This window comes from Leptonotus elevatus, chromosome 5, assembly GCF_054856555.1.
Source record: "Leptonotus elevatus isolate MCC_2025b chromosome 5, RoL_Lele_1.0, whole genome shotgun sequence".
Lineage (NCBI taxonomy): Eukaryota > Metazoa > Chordata > Actinopteri > Syngnathiformes > Syngnathidae > Leptonotus > Leptonotus elevatus.
The window spans coordinates 11604882-11628254 of record NC_141243.1 but is presented as its reverse complement, the minus strand read 5'-3'; the positions used below and the strand labels follow the sequence as shown (position 1 = coordinate 11628254).

The window sequence follows — 23373 nt, the reverse complement described above, 5'->3', positions numbered from 1 at the left end:
GAGGATAATATTTAAGAGGATCTGCAATCATGGCTTAGTTTCAATAAAAAGCAGTCAACGCCATGCAGTGTAGGTGCTCGCTGTCACTTTTCATATCCGGCATGCGCCATTTTGCCCGCTTCCCCTTTTGGGTTACTTTTCAGTTGTCAGCAGGGTAAGTGCACAGCATTTCTCTTTTAGCACATGTAAGGATAACCGTCCTAAAATAGTTTAGAAGCTAGTTCATTTGTTGAAATGATCACATTTTGATTGTGCTTGTTGATCTTACTAGGTCTTATGTATTGTGTGTGTGTGTGTGTTTTTAGCAGACTTTTCCTGAGTTTTTCTTAACCTTCTTAACCTTTTCTATCCACAGTTAATACACAGACATTAACTACTAAGAGTGCGTTGCTTCCACATAGCAACGCGAACTGATCGGAGGCATGCATACATTTGCATTTACTTGTTCTAGTTTGCCGCCACACTTGAAGCAGAGGCGACCGCCACTATGCAGACAGTGTTGTTGACTTGTCATCAGAAGAGTAGCTTAAGGTTACGTCTGCTCCTAATGAACAACCCCTTGAACATTAATACTTACCCTCTGCATTCTAATTTACTGCTAAAAAGCATGCCTTAGGATGGACTGATGTGCAGCAACACGTTTGTAGGTAAATGGAATTTGCTTGGCGCTCAATTGTTGGGTTGAGCAGTGACTCATCATGTTATGTTCCTGCAGTTATTTCTCCCTCTTCTCAGTCTGTTAACTTAGTTGAGATATTTTTACCATTCCATTAGCACTCTATTTTAATTTCATCTAATGGTACATACAGCCTACATTTCTTATCTCAGCCTATCACCTACAGTGCTCAACGTGAGTTAGTACAGCCCCCTTTTGGGAAAAAAAGAAGCAGCTTTTTATCAATTTCTCAAGATTTCTGCAGATTCGGGGGGAAAAATGCTCTGAACTACAGTGCAGAAATAAGAGGTATAATAAACCGAAAGAGCTATAAAAATAGATACATTCTAAAAACAACTAATTAGTGCAAATAGAAAAGTAACAGTGTGGAGTGCATACTTAGATATGACAACACAATATAAAACAAAATGTTAACAATATTACTTTTTTGCGATTGAGTGACCACAAGAAGAATTTTTTTAATTCTGATTTTTAGACTTATTTCAGGTTACTGCAGTAATACAGATTGTCTAGTCCGGGGTCAAACTGAGGCCATCTTAAACCATTGATAGACTGTACAAATGAAATTGTATGTAATTGTGAAGCATTGGTAATATTGAAGTAAAATATTGTTGTGATTTAGAATCTTCTTCATCTAAAATGCAACTTTAATACATTTTGTGTGCATTTGTTTTTGCAACATTAAAAATAAGTTGTTGGAAAATTGCTTTTTTTGTGTGCATGTCTACATATCTAATTTGAGTATTTTGCAGTACGATATCATAGGAAAGTATTGGTTTAAAAAAAAAAAGTTGGCCCTCTAAATATTCTGTTGGGGTGTACTCATTTATGTTGAGCACTGTATAAACTGGTTGCACTTCAATTAGCAACTTGTATATTCTTTCTCTCCTGTATATTATTTAGAAAAGCACAGGTAAATTCTTAAAGGTTGAATTTAGCCTCTTTGATTTTTGTTTTTTCCCACTGGAATGAATGGACATACTATTCATCCAGGGTGTCAAAGTTGTTGCCAAAAATATATTTTAACATGAGTTTAGAAAATTAGCTCATAGAATTTTGTTGGTTTATGGTTTAATTATTGTTAATGTTTTAGGAAGCAGAGTTAAGTTAACCTTAATAATCAATGGCGAGCACATATTTCAAAGGTGAGTCACACATCATACTTTTTACTTTTCACACAAGTTTAGAAAGCAGTTAACATCTCTATGATGTAAAAATAAGAAAACATTCAACCTGGAGTCTCACTAAATCCATTGTTTCTCATCATTCATCTTCCTCTTTCACGCCAAAGAAAAATAACATTTCATGCACTAGCATCATTTTCTGTTACTTTCTGAGCTGAGGCCTCGTGAGGTCTACTGAAGACATCACATATTCACTGTACTGATATATTCAACATCATTTAATCTTCGTGTTGTCATTGGCCTGCTCATTTTTGCAACCTTTTGTTTTGTTTTGTTACAAAAGCACTGCTCTTTATGTATTGTCTCCCGCTTCTGTGGTGTTCTTTTAAGTGCCACCTAATGCCACCTGGAGTTAGGTTCATTGCGTTTATGGATGATTTTGGACACTATGTTCCAAGCCCTCCCTCTCTCCCGATTAAAGACTGTAGAACATACAGCAAGAGTGACTGTGAGTTGTACCGTTGCCTAGTCGAGGTTTGAGCTAAAAATAGAACCATCTGTCTAATGCAGGCCACTTTGTTCCAGTTTTTTTTTTTTGGGACAGGTAAGAGCTAGCAGAAAATAGCATGTTAGAATAATCAAATGCTGTTTTTATTGCAGTCCTAATTAAATTCATCACTTGACTGATCACTTATATGATGAGTATCCTCCTGGTCAAACTGATGACTATGTGTTGGTATGGTGAACAGGGCATCACAGTGGACTAGTGTTTAGTACATACTGTATGCTTCTCAGTTCAGATGTCCAGGTTCAAATCACAATATTTATGTTCTCAAACTCCACACAGAATGACAGTGCCGGGATTCAAACCCGAGCATCAGAAATGTGAGGCAGATGTGCTAACTACTAAATCTCAGTGCTGCATGGAAGCATACAGTTGTCCTAAATGACTTACAAAAAAAATATAAGTGTATTTAGCTCCGTTTGTCCTAAACATTTTCCCCCCAATTTTTCCTCAGCCGCAGTCGTATGACGCGTTGGATCCTTTGGACCTGGAAGAGTTCCTGATGTCGCAGCTCCGAAGCGGCGACTCCGCCCTGATGCAGGAACTCGGCGACTTCCCCGACGACGACCTGAAGGTGGACCTGGTGGAGAAGGAGTGTCGCACCGTTCGGCATCCTGTCCCTGACGACGGGTGGGTTGCCGCCTCACAGACGTGAGACAGCAGAGGAACTATACAGTAGATAGCTAGGTGAACGGGTAGATAGATATACCCAAGCAGAAAGATTCATCTTTGCAAATCATGTAAGAACATATATATAAAAATAACGAGTCTAATGTAGTCTAGTTAGTAGTTACATTAATCTGGTTGGAATATAAAAGAATTTGGCTGCAGAACAACATATGTTTGGGTGCTCTGTTAATGTGAAAATGTCTACAACAAATGACATCGCTGGAGGAATCTCAAGTTCATTCATTCATTCACTCATTCATTCATTCATTCATTCATTCATTCATTCATTCACTCACTCACTCACTCACTCACTCACTCACTCACTCACTCACTCATTCATTCATTCATTCATTCTCGTTTTTGATAAAAGCAATAAATAGTAGGACAGATACGTTACAATATTTATGTTTCCATTTCATTTAGGTTTAACGGGTTTCTTCTACTAAGTGCAGTATTAGGGGTGGCCACACAAAATATTTATTGGTTGCAATGTGGTATACAGACTTTCAAAAAAAATGCTGAGTCAACCGAGTGAACCAAGATTTTTGTGAGAGACTGTACATCTGGAAATGGAAATGTACTTCAATAACAAAACATATCAAACTAGAATGGCATCTAAATTACAAATTGTGAGTACATGTTTACTTTTCTGGACTCACTGATGGATTTGGATTAAAAAAAATATTGTACTAAATATCGATTGCATGTTTTTGTTTTTTGTTTATATTATTTTTTTGTCTCCATAGTGCATTGGATTTGTAATGATTTTATTGCATTTTTAATTTCGATTTTTTTTTATTCCACAATTGGTTTTATTTATTAAATCAGTATTGGATTGTGTTTTAAACACTATTTTGGCATTTATATTGGCACATTTTAGTGGATTTTTTTGTACTTTCTAATCGCTAGACTTGTGGTTATAAAAGAGTTTGCACACTTTGATTATTTTGTACATTTTGACAAAAAAGATTTTAAAAAATTCAGTTGAGTTGTGCAAGTTGTAAGTCACATTAATCGTGGAAAAGTTTTTAATGTGTCTTGGTCTGTTTTTTTTTTTTATCAAAATAATCTGGCGTTGAACAAGGATGTCGAATTTTTTTTTTCGAAACTGTAATTTTGTTACTTTCTACCTTTGATTGTTTGAATGAGCTTTTCTTCTTGCTAGTGTGTTATCATTCCATCTTGTTTCTATTTTGCAGAGTGGAGTTGGATCCCCACGTGAGAGATTGCGTCAAGAGTTACACCCAACCGTGGCTTGTGGTGTCTAGAAGGTCAGGCCTTTTAACTAGTCACATTCCCTTTAGTTTCACAAATACCTTGGTCTTTAAAATGATGACATTGCGTGCAGGGTCGAATTAGAAAACAAAAATCTTAAGATTAAGCAGGATGTGCAGGCTTTTGTGCGTTGTCCCAAGCATAGAAAAAGTGACTGCAGACACTTGAGTTGCTTGAGAAGTGGCACATAATAGTGAAATGGAAACGGGACACAACAGAGAGGCCGATAAATAATACACACCTCCAATCTGATGCATTCACACAGCTGCTATCTTTGTGTGCAAGACTTTGATGTGTGGTTTATCTACGCTGATTACAAGTGCAGAGGTGTATCAGTGATAACCATGCGTGTTATTTCTAGGTTGTGCGTCACTCACAAACTTTTGTGTGTTTTTGTGTGTCCTTAAAGGTGCCAAGGGGATGGCTGGAGTGCATATTCGGATCGATCCGGCCTGCACAAGTTCCTTCAGAAGCAGACTTTTGAGTCTGACGTCCAGTCACTCAAAGACGACACACCAGTAAGATGGAATTATTTCAGCAAAGTAAAGCTTAATAACACCCATCTGTGCTCAAGGGCCATATTTGATTTTCAAATTATACCACAGATAGAGCAGTATCATTTTTTCAAAGCCAATACTGATACTCAATTCAACTTTGTCAAAATATTTTAGCATAGTATATGTTATGAACAACTTTCTACAGTAAATACATCTTTTGAGGGTTAGGGTTAGGGTTAACCCTGAATTGTTAAGTTTGACTTGTCTTAGTTTTAATTTCAAAGAAAAACAGAAGGTGCAGAGAGTCCCGAGGGTCAGCAGCGTCTCTTGTAAAGTTAACTGAAAATTAAAAAAAAATAATTCCCTGAACCGATCTATCAGCCATTTTCAAAAAGTCTGATGCTGATATTTTCCAAAATGCCAAATATCGGTGCCAATATTCGGCCTGGCTGATAATTGGTCTATCTCTAAAATATATAGTATAGATGGGCTTTTAATACTAAAATAGTTCATACTTTTTCTTTTTTTTCCCCCCCTTGTTATGTAACTCTGGGGCAGAAGTGCACAACAGCGTACACACACATATTTAGGAATACAGTACCACTGCTACTAATACAAATATTTACTTTGGCTTTTTATTATTTCATTTCACACTTGATGGGTTGGAAGGCACTCTATGGTATTTATTAGGCTATCAAAATATTTTCCATATTATGTACCCTCAAACATCTCAAACTCAGCTGTAGAAGCAATCAGACTTGAGCTTTAGATAATGATCTCTGTCATGCAGGCAAGAAGAAGTTCCATCCTTGACTCATTCATTTCCTCCTTGTGTCATTGTGTAATCCTCTGACTTGCCTCTCAGCTGTTGTGTCACACTAATATTGTGTTAGTCACTTCAAATTCTCCATGCGCCCGCTGGACTTGAACGAGAGAAAAAGTCTAAGTTAGCATCCAGTTCAGCTCGCCATGGCCAAACCCTGATCTTGTTTGTGTTTCCACCATGGGGTGTGTAGGAGGCAAGGCGAGAGCTAAATAAATAGTTCTACTCCTTGACTTTACACAGGCTGTATTTTTTGGGCCCCTACAACTTTACTGTTGTAATATTTGGGTTATTCACTTTATTCTCGTAAAAGTACAAAATCTTATCTCTTAATATTACGTCTTTATTGTCAGAAAATTACGACTTCTTGCCCATAGTTGCGTCTTCATTTTGTGTGGGTAGTTGCGTCTTCATTTTGTGTGGGGCATAGAATTCCATGACTACTTGTGATGTTTGATATATTTTTGTAATTTCAATATGGCCCTACAACTCTAATGAATTCCAAAAAGCAGCCATTGGTGCAAGTTTGTTTGGTGGGAAGTGGGCTTGTAGTTAGTTAGAGCAGCATGGCAGTCCATACTGATCAAGGCTTGAGAGGGAGACAATAACACAGAGGGGTGGGGGTAGGGTTTGAAAGTGGACAACACAGCAGTGTCTTTCTTCTGGAGCAATATGGCCTGAAAAAAATAAAAATCTCAGATTTTTTTCCCACACAAATTAAATTTCTGATGGAAATGAATTATACCCCTCATTTTATTAAAAAAACAAAACAAAAACAAACTAAAGGACAATAACATTATTCAAAACAAATGTTTTAATCTTCTGGAATTTGTTTCATTTCTCCTAATACCAAACAACTTCTGAAACTGCTTTTCCCCAGCATTAACTTACATTGACTTTCATAGAATTAATATTTTAACATTATAAAATGATTCGACAAACTTCATGGCTTTGTAAGTGGGGTGTTGACACCTTACCACCTCATTGTCTTTTGTCATGTAGATTAGTACAAGTATTCACGGTACAGTGTAATTTACTGTGATTGTCTTTCTTTCTTGTCATAGACAAAACAATGTAAACATGATTCAGTTCATGTTGTCTGTTTCTTAGTGGAATTAAAGGTGATTTCTTGAAAAATGATCGCTTAGATGAAATATCGAATTTGGCGACCGAATAGCTAAGTTGGTAACACTGACTGACTGTGCTTTTGTTAACTAGTTCCTATCTATTTACAGCCATTTTGTTAACTAGTTCCTATCTATTTATAGCCATTTTGTTTGCGTAAGCTGGGCACATAAGTGGGTATGTGCTTTAGGGTGCACTCACACTAGGGCCATTTCTTCCGTACCGTACTGAAGCCTGATTGCCCCTCCTCCCTTGTCCCCCTCCAGCCCGCACTCACATTACTCTAGCCAAACCGTGCCCGAGCCCAGTTGCCTCCGAAATATACGTCATCACGTTGCACAGGCATGCTGCCCGAATGGTCGCTCGCTATATATGTCGCACGTACTTACGTGACATCATGGTTAAATTTCATGCGGCGACTACTCGCCGCGGCTGTGCGCATGTGCGGCCAACCGTACCGTTCTCTGACCCACATCTCCCAATCGTGCTAAACTGGGGATCCGAACCGTACTCAGGCGCATATCGATTGCACTCACACTACCTATTGAATGCGTACTTGGGCACGGTACAATGGCCCTAGTGTGAGTGCGCACTTAGACTAAGTAAACCGCAAAAAAAAGTTTTAAAAATTTGACAAATAAATTAAACATATAAACATGTATACAAAATAAACACCCCCACCTCACCCCATTTTTCTCTCTCTTAACTTAATGTACGGTGTCCTTGAGTACCAAGAAAGGCACCTCTAAATATAATGCATTATTATTATTATTATTAAATTGGAAATAATCAAGAAGAGCTCCCAATCCTATTAAGCAGTGCTACTTTTCCAAATTTAAAGTATAGCCCTTGCCTCTATTTTAGTAAAAAGCACAGCCGGGAAGCTAGTCGGCTGTGTTCACTGCCACAATGGTGCAAACACATGATTCTGTGTGCGTTTGCGAAAATACAGAAAGAAAGAAAATTCCACCCATGTGCACAGTTAGTCTGCACTTTGCGCTCGACTTGCGTTGGGGTCGAAAATAGGACCCCTTGTGTTTGCAAAGGGAAAAAAATGCATTTGTATTCACCTCCAACTCTGTCTACCGCTAGCGTCATATTCTGTCCAGTGATTGACAAGTGATCTGTCAAGGGTGTGTGTATAACATTCTCACTTAAGTTAGCTCTGAACAGGATAATGGATATATGGTTCTACATGTTTTAGTGAATTCTCTTCGTTTAATTACTTCCTAGTCTCTTTTCTTGGCACACAACTGGAATTTGGTGCCAAGTTCCCATCCTCCTTTGTCTCAAATTGACCAACACTCGGCCTCTAAGCCTGTGGCAGCACCAGCCAATCTGAGTCCTCGCCATCCTCGGCAACCACCTCCCCCACCATGCCAGCGCCGCTTAATCACCCAAACCAAAAAGGCCTTTATTGGAGCGGCCAGCTTCCCATGATATGCATGCCAGATAGAGTGTGACAGTGACGGGAAGAACGGGGCGATTGTCCTTCGGCACGTCACGGTCCGTTTTGCTGTCGCAGCCCCTGGATCATGGTGCGATGCTCAGACAATTCTTGACAGCTAAATATGGGATTGACGTGTGATGGGAGTGAAGGAGACAAGGACAGCTTAGGGGATAGTATGGCGAGAGGTTCAAAGACAAGAGCGGCATAGTTAGGCCTATGGAGACTGAGTAATTCAATATGATGTCACGGCCCGCCTGGGAGGCTTGTGTGCAACTTGTGTGCAGCGGATGCTCCAGTTGGTTAATTGTAATTAAGTCTAATAACCATCATAGCAGACAGCACGGTGTTTTAGTGGTTAGCTACCTCACTGTTGTGTGTTTGAATCCCTGGACAGCCTTCCTGTGTAGAATTTGCCTGATCTCCCCACGCTTAAGAGTGCACCAACTTAAGAATTTTCAAGTTACTTGCAGTTACTTGATCAATAGTTTTTTTGGATTTTTTTTTCTTTTTGTTCCAAGCCAAATTAGGTAAGAGCAGGCTTCATATATGCCGCAGCCATAATTTTAGAAATACTTCTCTGTATGATGTGTTATTCAGAATTCTAATTATTAGTGCATTACTTCTGCATAGGCATAATTTATAATATAGATCTTCTATTGTGTTGACTAACAAATGAGGCACATTTAAGCCCAACACAAGAGCAGACAACAAACCTGGTTTGGATTTATTCAGCCTCTTTCCATGTGTGTAACATAAATGTCAGAAAGCTACAATTACTGTATATCCTGTTAGCTAACAATCCATCCATCTAATGGGATGTCTTTTTTTTCCGAAGCTACAGCCGCAACTGCGGAATTCATCAATAATATTGACAAACTGTACTTTCACTGTACTGCAAAGCATCATATTGCGTCTTTATTTCCTTTTTCAATCTGATGACTAAATTACACTTTACCGGCCGCAGCATTAGGCACACATGTTAAGGAACCCTTTTACAATGCGATATAAGTTGTATAATTATCAAGACAAGAGCCTTTCACTAACTTGAGCAGACCATACTACTTTGTGGTATTGTCTGTGGACCAAAAACTGTCAAGACTGTCAGGGCTGTCTAGATGCCTGTCAGCTGTATTGTTGTGTCCTTGACAACATAATAACTAGAGACTTCTTTTTGAATCTCAAGTGTGATTTTACGCTTTTCAAAACAGAGCAACAACTTGTATTGATTAGTTCATTTTTGTTTATATTTAGGCCATGCTTATAAGACAACAACTCAGTAAAATGTGAAGGTTAGGACCTGTAAAAAAGGAGAAAAAGTCTTATTGAAGCTAGAATTGATGCCTATGCCAAGCATTAAAGTACTAAGATGAGAAGTATTGTTTTAAACTGTGAGTTTTACTACTGTAAAGTGGGGTACGCACATTCTTAACATCTTAACCGATGCGGAACTCCAAACATGACGGGCAATAAGAAGTTGGTATATATGTGCGCTTAGTATTGGCGGGTGGTGCATTTCACACTTGAGTTTTCAGTAGGGACTTATAAGTGCCCTAATGCGCCCCTTAATACCACCACTATTACACGATTTTCCAAAAGAAGATACAAAAATGCAAGTGGCGTATTTGGCATTAATACCATTATTACTAAGGCAACAGTCATAGTTAAAGGTTTATCTTACTCCAAACAACTCCAAACATCTTCACTACAATATCATTTGGAGCCGTTGACATTTGATATTTATATTGTAACATCACAAAAACATAAAAACGTTAAAATAAATACATCAAGTCACTAGAGATACTTAAAATAATTATAGTAAAACCTCCTGCCTATAAGATAGCTGTCATACTGCATTCTCTGGATGTGCCGAATTCGTTAAATCTTTTTCCAGGTTGAAAGAAGCCCGCCAGCTACAGCGTTGAGTCAGTGTGACTCGGCATTGAGCACACACCTATGGATTTGCGATTGCAAATATTGAACAGGACTGAGTGAAAACTCAGGGACATAACTAAAGTGTGAACTTTAGCCAAATTGTTTTTGGAGTGTGCGTGTGTGTGTGTTTGTGTGTGTGTGTTTTAAATTAAATTCAACTTAAAATACAGTTAAGATAAGCAGTAACACAATTATGAAAAAAAAAAAAAAACTATTTCCAAAGAAAGTCATTATTTTATTTCTTTATAAAGTCTAAATTCATCAAGCAGGGAAGGCAATAAATGCTTATTTTTCCAGTGTTCAAGGTAATTTGTTATTTTTAAATTGTATTATTACATATACAATCCGATCAACAATGAGCAGGACTCTTTGCTTATTAAAACTGCTATTCACAGTTACTTTCCCCCCATACATTTACACATTTTATTTCCAGGGGACTCAAATGGCACAGATTCAGTGGAATGGCCCATATATTGCCTATGTTAAATTAAACTCAAAATTTACTTCACAATATGATCCCACAACACTTAATATAATTTCAAGCATATTGTACTTTACCCTGAAAAATAAATGCCATTAAGATGATTTGGTTTAGAAAAATGGACCCATCATTTCTGCTCACAACCCGGGGTAACCTTATCTCCTCCCTGACATACAAAGACTTTTGTCTCTTAGTCGAGATGTCTCACTTCAGCATACTCCCTTAACACCAATTGCTACTTTCCTGCACAAATGTGAAATTATGTTTTCTGGTCAGTAAATAGAAGAGGTTAGGTTCCACAAAAACAAAAAAAATAAAAGGCGTCTTTAGGTGGAGGTAATGTTTTTTTGTATTATGCATTCATAGCAGACATAAATGTGCAAAATGTTCACTTATGACTCACTTATGTGTATTTTGCCAGGGCTCCACAATCTTTCCAACGTGTTCTGTGCTTTCAAGCTGCCAGTCAAGGCACTAGAAGTACATCCTGCTCATACAGCATAACGTTACATCTACATTTTACTCCTCCTTTTTTCTTTTATTCTCTCCATTCCCACATTCATCCACATCAGCTCCCCTCCACCTTCTTTCTTTCTGTCAACCTTTAACCCTCCCACCCTGTGTTTTTGCCATCTGCCCAGGTCAAGTCTCCGACTCTAGCGGGCCTGAATGATGACTCTGGCCGCACGCTGACCTCCTCCGACTTCAACTTGCGCTGTTTGACTCCGGATCAGAGGGTGGGGGGACTGCTAGCCTTCAACAGTCCAGAGGAACTGGACCGCTTCAATCAGGAGAGCCGGCAGGGAAACAGACATCCTGAGGTCTTTGCGCTGTACCCGCCCGCTGACGAGGTGAGGCTTTGTCCATCACTTTGTGGGGTGCGGATCTCTCCAATAAAAGTTTTGATACACATTTTGATACATGGGGTACATTCAATGATGGGTACTGTGGGAAACACTGCAGCTGTAATGTATGATTATTTCAATTTCAACAATGTCAGTGATCAATCAGTAAATTGAAGACATTACGGCCGAACACAAAATGTACAGAAAATGCAAATATATGCTTATTCAATACAGCCTATATCAGATCGGTGGGAAGTTTGGCCATAATGCGTGTTGTGCTGTAGACTGTGCCAAGTGTCAAGATAAATAAGCTCTTGTTGCTAAATTAGATGATTTTGCTGACCTAAAGACACAAATTTAGCAACTGAATCCTTCCTCCTCCTGCTCTTTCTTGCATAGTTTCCAAAAGTAATACTTCTCTTGTGTTCCAGGAAGACGCAGTGGAGATTCGACCCATCCCCGACTGCCCGAAAGAACACACTGGAGACCGCATCCTGATACGATGCCAGGCCATCAAGTATGTCGTACATTTCAGTATGACTTCAGCAGCAGATGGTTGTGTTAAAATGAAAAAAAAAAAAACTTTTTTTTTTAACTCACTCACATTCTCTTGTATGCTGTGTGCATTTGTGGCTTCAGGAATGAATACTTGGCGACTTTTGCATTTTTCCCCTCACTAATTTATAGCATTCACAAACACACAAACACAACCTTGTACTCCTTATAACACACTGACGTGACAGATATTTGAGTTGCATGTCATTCCTGGCTTCATTCCTTCATTTCACATCACAAAGTGTTTCCAGATACAACAAAGACTCACAGCAGTCATACAGAATAGGAAGAAGTAGAATAGAAATACGAGACAAGAATAGCACCAGGCGAAACCTCAATTACATGTCAGCACGTTTCAGCGCTTGACTCATTTCTGAATGATTATTTTCTTCTTAGGTTCGAGATTGACATTGAGCCCATTTTTGCTACCATGGCCTTGTATGACCTGAAAGAGAAGAAAAAGGTAAGAAAAGTGAATTCAAACAAAAATATTCAAATTATTGGTCAAGCGTGTGTGTGTGTGTTGTTTACTTTTAATTAATCTATTCCAGACTTAATCAGTCACCATGACCTTTACCACGCAACGCTTTAGGTCACATCACAACAAACGCAAAAAGCCAAAGAAAAAGTCAAACACATTAGCAGTTATTCCTTTTGATCCTCATTGAACTGAAATCTCACGAAATCTCATTTGACATCAATCTTGATATGCTTGAGGCATATTTTGCATTAGTCATATGACTTAACAGTGCCCATTATTATACTTATTATTGTCCCAAATTCCAGTTACATAGATAGAGCTCACACATTTTAATATGAGTTATGTTTTCACCCTGATTTTATTATTGCGTGCCATGTGCCTCCTGCTTTACTGCATTTCTTTAGGCACTCAAGTCAGTGAGGAATCAGTGTAATCTACAGCATGTTTTGCCTTTATCGCTTCTAATACCAGGCAGTTTTTTCCCCCAACCAGCTACTTTGAGCCATAGCTGTTTGCATGTTTTTGGGAGGATTGATTTAGCTGGAGGGTTTTGTGGGTGAAGAGGTCGGAAGGATTTAGCTTGTGCTTATGAGCTGGTGGGGATAGTGTGATGGGGTTTTATGCCAGTGGACTTGCCCTCTTTTTGACTGCCTTATCAAGTAGAACTGATGCTGCTGACTCTGATTTTGGCTGATGAGTAGTAGAGGGCGCAAAAGCAGTGATATGTAATAATTGGACCTAAAAATAACACAATTTTTATGCTACACTTGCTTATAATGAGGAGAATAACATCAATAAACTTTGTCGCACACTAAAAATTCTGGCCTTGTTTGACCAACCATGCAAAGCACCAATTCTAACATTACTGTTCAGAGTTGGGTGCAGCACTTGTAAAATCATTGTTGTACACTTGTGGTCTATAATTTTAGTGAACCAGCAACAACTCCTCGCGTTGTGTTAGCATTAGAACTAATTCTATCATTACTGTTCTGAGTTGCAGGCACAACTGTCACACATTCAAATTTAGAGTTCACTAATGAGTCCAAATGTTGTTTGTATCGATGCTAGTATTATTGTTCAGAATTGTGCTTAACACTTGCGCAACCAAAAATGGGGACCGAATTATAAAGAAGCAACACCACAAGAAAGTGTACAATTTCACAAGCTGAGTAATCATAATTAGTTAAATTAATTAATTATCAAATGATCAAATGTTGGCACCATATAATTTTCTTCAGTATTGTTAAAATTGGATGTACATTAAATTTGTCTGCAGGACCTCAAATACCTCAAAACAATATGACATATGTCGATTTAAAGATACACTTTTCTGGGGGGTGAGGGTCAGAGATGAGTTATCCAACAGTGCCTGCAGAAAGACCGAAGTACTCCATGCAAATCATCAAATCAATTTGAAAACAAGGCAATAGAGTGAATTCCACTGTACGTCATATCTTAAAATAGATACGGTAAACCTAATTTTAAGAGAGGCGCTCAAACAGACATGGTGTCACGATTAATGGCGGAACCGGGTGTATTATTGCATACCTACTCTTGAATACATTTTACTGCATTGTCATTAGTCTTCCAGCTAATTTTACTGTTCACCAGCCAGTATTCCTGCTTGCGTTGATGCTAATGGCACTTTCACCATGGATCAATTTTTATATTCATTGCCTTGGCTAATTTATGCTCTGTCTACGTCAATACACTTGAGCAAATCCCTTATGTCTATATTAGTAGTAACCTAGAATTGAAGAAAAAGAAGAAGACTTTATTGATCCTACATCTGGGAATTTCAATTATTACAGCAGCAAACGATAGCATACAATACCTGTATTATAAACTGAACAATTATAATAAAAATAAAGCAAGTATGAGGGAAATATTTTTATTTATAAATAGCACTAAGTTGAAAGAAGTATCTATCAGCATTGTGTAAGATGTTTTACACCTTGTGTTTTTAAATGGACAGAGAATATGTCAGTTCCAAGCATCTCTATCTCCTCTCTTGTTTGCCTCGTGGGAGTTCTTGCGCTCGTGTTTGTTTTTTGTGCTCCCAATGGTTTTGTTGTTGCTTGGCATCTGTGAAATTTGCAACAGATGTTCACATAATTCCGCATAATTCTCTCCTTATTAATCATGGCTCTCTGGTCTGTTTGAGCTAGGTGCACGCACAGTGCTTGACCCTACAAGTGCTTGACCCTACAAGTGGCCTACTTATGGACAAAATGACAGGAGAGCCGCAAATATTGCAAAAGTTGGAACATGATCTATTAATTTGTTTGAAAGTTGAAACAATTGTTCCCCCATCTTCTTCGCGTGCATGTTTGGTTAACTGAAGACTTGTCCAAAGGTGTGAATGGGAGTCTGAATGGTTATTTGTCTGTATGCTCCCTGTGATTGGCTAGGTAGGGACAAGCCCAGAGTGAACCCTGCCTCTCGCCGAAAGGCTGCCCAAATATAGCGACCATAATGAGGACAAGCTTTATGGAAAATTGATTGATCGATTAATTCTTTTTTTTTTTTATGTTGCTGTTTATTCTAAATGTAATTATATGTACTCAATTATTTAAAAATCAAGTAAGGAGTGTAAACAGGTCTGAGGGAAGAAAGAAAGAAAGAGAAAGAAAGAAAGAAAGAAAGAAAGAAAGAAAGAAAGAAAGAAAGAAAGAGAGAAAGAAAGAAAGAAATGATACATTAAAAAGCAGGTCTTAGTGAAGGAAGGAAGGGGGACAAAGGAAGAAAGAAAGGAACATAGGTGTGAAAGAAGGAAACAACTAAAAAATCAGGTTTGGGGAAGAAGGAAGACGTTAGGTGGCAGAAAAATCTGGTTGGCAGAAAGAAGGATGCATGAATAAAAAGCTGATATGATATTTAAGGATGTCAGGATGAAAAAGATGCCGGAAAATAGCTGGTCTGGGGTGAAGGAAGGCAGGAAAGATATAAGGGAAGGAAGGAAGTTAGGAACAAAAGGAGGCAGAAAAGTCGGTAAAGATGGAAGTAAGGATGCAAAAATAAAAAGCAACAAAGGAGAAGAGAGTTCAGTAAGAAAGGAATGAATGAGATCAGAAAGGAAATTAATATTTGATTTTTTTTAGTTAATACAACAAATATTGCAGGTTTGTGTCCCATGGACCATGGTGTATATTCCTTGGACCTTTGTGGACTTTCACAAGTGAATATGTTTGTCATTAACCGTGAGGTCACAACAAAAGCGCTCTTGTTTAAAGTCTTTGTTCCGTTTTGCAGAAGACCGATGATGACTCCGTGACCACACCCCTTGTGTCTGTTGCATTTGGTTTTCTGTTATCAACATGAGGTTTTCATCTACACAGAGAGTGACAGAACCAAGCGTGTCATAGGATTCACGGATATCATTTGACATCTGGTGCTCTTTCTATTGGGCCAACCACCAAGTCTGCTGCGGTGCTATGTGTGGTCGGCCCTCTTGGAAAGAAGCCCAGTGAGGGGAAAAGCCGAGCATCACAAGGATCACATGACCGGCACGTGGCTTTGTTCATAGCCTGAGGTTGAGATGATAATACTACAGCGGTTTATACTGGAACGCTCGTCAAAGACCCAGCTTCCATTAATCCTCCGTTTTGGCAATTTTTGCCGGCGCTGCTAATTTTTAAGAGCAGCGCACAGATTACAAGTGTGAATTGCATTTTTGTGATGTTAGTGTTCTGCGATGTCAACATGGTCCAAGAATGGCTTCTCTTTCCGTAGCTGTCCCTCAGCTCAATGAACAGGCGAGACGTTTTCAGACGCCTGCTTCAATTTATTTGCAGATTGGTATCATCAGACATGTAGCCATATAGCACCATGAAAACTAAGTACAAATTGACACAAGTTCAGGTAAAAATAACAAAGAACTGTCTTTATCTCGTTCTGCTCACCAAGGGAGCTCAGCTAAGATTCAAGACTTCAGCTCTGTTTCTTCTTCCTAGCTTTAGTATGTTTTGACTTGGCATGGTTGTGTTTTTAAATCTTGGCTGTGGCCTTCCTGTGTGGAGTTTACATGTTCTCCCTGTTGTTTGCATGGATTTTCTCTAACATTACAAAAAACATTACAAACATTACATTACAAAAACATGCATATGTGTTAGTCTTAGCTGGGCAATGTGGCCTTAAAATAAAATCTCAGATTTTTCCACAAAAATCAGATTTATGATTTTAACCGATTCGCCTCCCACTCCCAAGCTGGTAGTAAAATAATTTTTCTCACTTTCTGGGATTTGCAATATTTATTTTGAAAAAACAAACTTTTTTTTCCCCCACTGAACTTTAACATCCACAATAGAAATTCATCTATACAAATAATCACCCAGCCCTAATGTTAGTTCATTGACTACACTAAATTGTTCATAGGTGAGAATGTAAGTGAATGGTTGTTATTCCTCTTTCTGCACTGCGATTGGCCGGTGACCAGTCCAGCGTAACATTTCCAAGCCACCCACAACACTAATGAGGACAATTGATGTATGAAATTCTCAGAACACTCTCTGTGCTCTCATTTGATGTGTTCAAACAAGTCCATCCACTTCTTTTAGATATCCGAGAACTTCTACTGTGACCTGAACTCTGAGCAGTTTAAAGGCTTCCTGCGACCGCACACTCCTCATGTAGATCCCTCAACACTGGCCCGGTCGGCCATCTTCTCCGTCACCTACCCATCGCCGGACATCTATCTAGTCATCAAAGTGAGCATTTAATCCATTAAAACAGTTGTCCTCAAACTTCATACAGTACCATCTACAGTAAAAAAAAATCTCTCCATGTACCGCTATCATGTCCAACATTCAAATCATCCTTATGCTATGTCTTTTTTTCTTCTTCTTCTTCTTGTATCCACTATTGATGACAGACTGTTTGGACTTCATTGATCTAATAAGTTTTGTACTTTGCGTTGCAGATTGAAAAGGTCCTTCAACAAGGCGAGATCAGCGACTGCGCGGAGTCCTACATGACAATGAGGGATTGTGATTCGACAAAGGTAACGTAGTCCACCGGAAAACCCCCAAATCTTTGAAATGGTTTACAAGAAATGCTATATACTTACTAGGAATGGGCATAATAATGGATTGAGAAATGGAAGAAACTATGTCTCAACTAGTTTTCTTTCTAAAATAAGTCAGCAACTCAAGACATAAGCTAAGACACATGCGAACCAACGCTATGGCACAACTACTATGGGCTTTGGGCAACACTTTTATACTCCATATAAGTTTATATTAAATATGTTACAGAAAGAATGCTTAACCCTAAAACTGACAGGGAATGTAATGACTGGCCACAACACTGGGTACATCTGGGGCAGGTTTACAGCAGGCAGCACGGTGGGGCAGTGGTCAGCTGCTTCACAGTCAGGAGTTTGTCATTAAGTGCCCTGCAACCAGTGCCCAAATAAGGATAAGTGGTATAGAAATTAATGGATGGGTGAGTAGTTTATAGTGGAGTCGAAGAGTTCTGCATCATACTGCGAGGTTCTAATATTTTGGCTGCCTAATCTGTATAAGTGGGACAAAATATTAGAAACTCCCAGAAAGCACCACATATTTTACCTTTTAATTTGACTTCATGGGCACTTGAGGGCTGATCAGAGACAGTGGGCAGGCTGGATGTTGTCCCCGGGTCATACTTTGCCAAGGTATAAGCAATGTAGAGTATAATTGCTTATCAATGGATTGGTTTTAGTTTGTTTAATAAATTAAACGTGAGGAATGTGAAAGTGACCCTTGCGTCGACATATGTGACCCTTTGAGAAAAAAATGGACTTCCCTAGTTTAGTACAGTAGGCTATATAGCTCTTTGGAACGTCCCATTTGAAGATTTTTTTTTCTGTGACCTTCCAGAACAAGGACAAGCTGGAGAAACTGCGAGGCCAGGCTGAGGCCTTCTGCCACAGGTTAGGTCGCTACCGCATGCCGCTAGCCTGGGCCACCGTCAACATCATGGAAGTCATCAGCACCGCCGCCATAGACCGCGACATCACCGACTCTGACAGTGTAAAAGGTGTGCACTTTTTTTCACCCTCCCTTATTTGTGCTTTGTCATGTGAATTGTATGTATTTTTTTGTCTCCTTCAGGGAAATCCAGCAGCATAGATCGTAAAGCGCAGCTGCCCAGGAGGAACTCGGAACGTTTCAGTACTTTCGATGAGCAGCCGTGTAACATTTCTGCCTTCAAGCCTGCCACCATCACTATCAGCACCATCTTCAAACAGGTCCGGCTCCAAAATATATAAAAAACAACAACAACAACTCTATTGTTATACTGCATCATGTCCTGTGAAAAGATTGTTAATCTTCCAAATGCATTCCATTAACACACAACCATGCCTGGTATTCACGACAAGCTGACTGTTAAAACAATTCAATCTATTTAACCTTGGAAGGAGGCATCCAGTTTAAAGGCTTTTTCTGTAAAAACACTTGTGTTTTCAGAATTTCCCCTTTTTGAAGAACTATATAAATATTTTAAAACTATATAAAAAAATATATTTCTATCCATTTTCTATAGCGCTTGTCCTCATTAGAATCTCAAGTGAGAACATGTAATAGTTTCTCCCTTAGCCCAATGCAAAGCAGTAGCAATTTAGTAGTAAATATAAATAATAGACCAATGCAACACATGTTCCAAAAAGCCTGACTTAAAACCAAATCATACAAATACTGAAGCAATATTTGCCATAGGAAAGTTATGAACACAACTTTATAAATCACTATTCACCACCAGTTGGCAGACATACAGCAACTGTAGCTGTAGTAAATCCAATGATTGTGTGCCAGACCCCCAGCATATTTACCAAAAATACACTTAGAGAGAGTAACTATGATTTAACATACAGAAAACGATGTGATAGTAATATAAATGACTAATGAATAAATAAACAAACATGAAATGATCACTTTTACTTGAGAAGTGTCCTGGATGATCCACCAACATTACAGACTACGAAAAGTTGGTGATAGCATTACAGTACACTATGATAGCTGTGGAAATTATAAAACTTCTAGTGTACTGCAACATGATTATAAAGCTGGCGTTATAAGGCTATATTGTTAAATATTGTAGCACATTACGTATTTTTATTTCTTGGTCTTCTTTCAGGAAGGGGATCGTTTGAGTGATGAGGATTTGCTCAAATTCCTGTACGAGATTAAGAAAACATCCACTCCACAGAGACGAATTAAGACGATATCAGGTGCCCAATTGCTATGTTTAAAAAAAAAAAAAAAAAAAAAAACATGTTTTAATGTAAAATGGTGCAAAATTCTTGTTGTCTTTAGGCTCCATAAAGCTGGACATGTCTCCACTACACGATTTACCTCAGGCTTGTCTGTCCACCGAACTAATCCCTCTCATTCCTGTGGCGGAGAAAAACATTCGACATGTCAAAGAAGTGCTGGAGTTCCCCTCCAGTGAGGTTTACGTCCCTCATAATGTTTACAGGTGAGCAACTATGACACCTGTAAAACACTCCCATAACGTGTGCTATAGGTAATATTTGAAACTGTTAAAAAAAAATTGTAAAACACATAACTAGGAAAGACAAATATGGTTTTGTTAGGAGAAAAAGAAAATAGCCTGAGGTGCAAAGAGGCCTTTTTGTTTAAACAGAAACTGTTTGTATTCCTCCAACAAGCCGCAGGCAACAAGAACAGTCACGTCACACTCATTTGTCAAGACATGACGTCGCTCGCTGCGTTGTGCTGCATTCTCTTTATATTTTAAAGAGAACATTATGGAAAGCTGATTTTTAAAAATGTTCTATACTTGTTTGGGCTCCTGACCACTCATCAAGTAGCTGGTGATGGCTTTGTGGACGCGCCATTCATTTGCAATCAGAACAGAGCTGAACATCTCCTGCGTTTGAGGGAGCCTCAGTCTCCACAAGCCTCAAATAACACCACAAAAAGTAGTTTGATTTGTTGCTTGTCACTTATTTTTGGAATAATCGCCACTAGAGGGCTCAGAAAAGTGGCTATATACAGTATGTCAAGTTTTTATTTTTATTTTTTTCAATACTAAGTAGTCAACGTCTCTGTCCCCGTTGTCATGGTAGCAAAAGCCATACTGTATTTGCAGGAGGCAGAGCAAACTAACAAAGTAATACAAAGTGGAAGTTAAGTGGAAGTTTTAACTTTGTGAGGAATATCTGAGACCTTTTTGTAAGACACCTGACATCTGCGCATGATATATGTTAAAAAAACAACAACTGTAATTTGGTTCAAAATAACCTTAATTGTATATAGTTTAAAAACAAAACATTGGTATGGGAAAGTGTGAAATGAAAATATTAAGTGAAGTCCAGTGTATTCCCAACTCCATCTACATTTTGAAATAATACAAAATATCAACACAAATATTGGTATAAATGTATGCAATTTGTAAGCGAAAACTACATGTCCTTAGCAATATTAATTAAATAGGGGTATGTTGAAAAAAATAATTCATAAAAAATTCAACAAAATGTTCTCAGAAATATACAGTCAACACTCACCATTCGCCGTGATAGGGACCAAAAGAGCCCACAAATATCGAAAATATGCGTGTAATTGATGCCCATTTAATTGCATTGGGAAAATTCAAAAAATTCTTCAAAAAAGACTGATAAACACAAAAATACAAAACCAAAAATTTGAGGGGAAAAAAACTTTAAATACGTGAATCTACACGCACCAAACCGCAAATGCGGGGGCCCACTGTATCTCCAATATCTAACCAATGTCACAAAGCTTTGCGAATGTTCAGGATGTGTACCTTCTGTGACACAACCCCGGGTCACAGGCACAATCAGTACCACTTGGGAACTCTTTTCAATTGTGAAAAAAAAAGCTTTAAATTTTGTTTTCATACATTAAACAAAATTAACAAAATTTGAAGTAATTTCAGTGAGAATGATGATGAAATGATGTCAAACGTTTTGGGGCACATTATAATGGATTATAAAAAATCAAAAAAAATGACATGCTAGATCTGTCAATGTATTCAATGTTGTCTGTCTTCCTATTACTGAATTAATGATGTTTGAATTTTGCGTTAAAAGTCAAGTAAACTTCTGTTTCCTATTGCTTCACTTATTGCAAAGTTACTCATGTATCACTATTGCCATCTAGCGTGTTAAATCTAAATTACATCACTTTCTTTTCTTTGCATTCTGCAGGAACTTGCTCTTTATTTATCCCCAGAGGCTGAACTTTGTCAACAGGCTAACGTCTGCGAGAAACATCACCATCAAAATCCAGTTTATGAGTGGAGAAGACACCAGCTGTGCTCTACCTGTGAGTACAGATGCTACCTCTCGAACTATCCAGACACACAAACACAAATAGGGTTGTTAAAAGTAGTTTTAAAAAGAATGTAATGTTATGAAAAACGTCTAGAAATTAGTGGTTGGACTGTACAACAATCTACTCCCCTGGGTGTCCTCCAATAGTTTATAATACTATGTACCCTAAAAACTATTCAGCAAAACATTTTGTTTCCAATATTAAGCTCTATGACTGTTTCCATTGATCAATATTTATCATTAATAATCATGAAAAGATACTTTAAACCAATTTAAACCTAACTTTTATGTATTGTGTGTGTGCATGTTCTCCCCACCAGGTCATTTTCGGCAAATCCAGTGGCCCTGAATTTGTGCAGGAAGTTTACACCCCTGTTACCTACCATAACAAGCAAGTACAGCAGTACACCTCTATATCGCGGTTTACTTTTTTTTTTTTTACGTCCTAAAATACAATGTGCTAGAAAAGTTTGTCTAAATAAATTAAAATGGGATTAAAGCTGATGGGAGCCTTAAACTATGAAACAATGTTTTTATTTTTTATTATTACACATATTTATGCATTAATTTGTTTTGTCTTTAAATATGTTCAAAAAGTGTGTTTTGATAAGTTTAAGCATGTTTAACGATTGTGGGAGGGATATTTTAGGGCTTCAACAGTTGAAAAGTGTTTTTTTTTTGTAGTCTCTGTCAGAATCACTGTACTCGAATATAATGATATTTTTGTCATGAAAACACTTGCAAAGTAAATATTCACTCCACTCATTTTCACTATATTATTGATAAATGGGTGCAAGTGGGTCAGCAACAACAAATATTCAAGAATAGTAATTTAAAAAAAGTCTGCGAATTTACAGGTCGCACAGTAAATGAAAAATTATTTGCGCTGTCTCAAATTTTAGAAGCAAACCCACCATTTAGGGGCAATCTGGATCCCTGCTCCCTGTAAGTCTCTCCCTTTTTGGTCAGATCGCCTGATTTCTATGAGGAGGTGAAGATGTCTCTCCCCGCCCGTCTAACGGAGCGACATCACTTGCTCTTCACCTTTTACCACGTCAGCTGCCAGCAGAAGCAGAACCAGAGCAACAGCTGCGAAACGCTCATTGGCTACTCTGTAAGACTCATGCTCATACAAAATGGGCTTTTTTGTTGTTGTTGTAAATCTGAAGAACAAATGTTTTCTTACGCTCGTCCTCCTCATCTAGTGGCTGCCCATATGGATTAATGACAGACTGAATACGGGTCAGTTCTGCTTGCCCATCGTCTTGGAGCGACTACCTCCTAATTACTCACTGCACCCTGCTGAGGTAAAACTGTTTAAAGATACCTCTCGGTATCCCTTTTTTCCTCTTGTATATGTGCACCTTATTTAAGTTAACTGCCTTTTGATGTTGTTTGTTGTGCAGAAACTTCCTTCTCAGGCCATCCCAGTCAAGTGGATGGAAAGTCACAAGGGATTATTCAATCTAGAGGTTCAGGCTGTGTCCTCTGTGCACACTCAGGTCAGTTAAAGATTATGGTTTAGAGCTGCAATTGTGAAACATTTTATACCAAGCACTACCTCAAAATAAAACATG

The 23373-nt window shown here is 38.3% G+C and overlaps 1 protein-coding gene across 3 annotated transcripts in view; it reads left to right on the top strand.

Annotated features, from left to right (window-relative positions):
- dock8 (dedicator of cytokinesis 8) overlaps positions 1–23373 on the top strand; it is a 71718-nt gene that overhangs the window by 13931 nt on the left and 34414 nt on the right. For all 3 annotated transcript variants that reach the window (XM_086075652.1, XM_086075651.1, XM_086075653.1), the window contains 17 exons: positions 2820–2995; positions 4234–4305; positions 4719–4827; positions 11259–11468; positions 11894–11979; positions 12414–12480; positions 17055–17204; positions 17417–17497; positions 18357–18516; positions 18591–18727; positions 19615–19708; positions 19794–19956; positions 21671–21788; positions 22117–22187; positions 22766–22910; positions 23002–23103; positions 23203–23298. In XM_086075652.1, the coding sequence (XP_085931778.1) occupies positions 2820–2995; positions 4234–4305; positions 4719–4827; positions 11259–11468; positions 11894–11979; positions 12414–12480; positions 17055–17204; positions 17417–17497; positions 18357–18516; positions 18591–18727; positions 19615–19708; positions 19794–19956; positions 21671–21788; positions 22117–22187; positions 22766–22910; positions 23002–23103; positions 23203–23298 (2037 nt within the window). The remainder of the gene's footprint in view (positions 1–2819; positions 2996–4233; positions 4306–4718; positions 4828–11258; positions 11469–11893; positions 11980–12413; positions 12481–17054; positions 17205–17416; positions 17498–18356; positions 18517–18590; positions 18728–19614; positions 19709–19793; positions 19957–21670; positions 21789–22116; positions 22188–22765; positions 22911–23001; positions 23104–23202; positions 23299–23373) is intronic.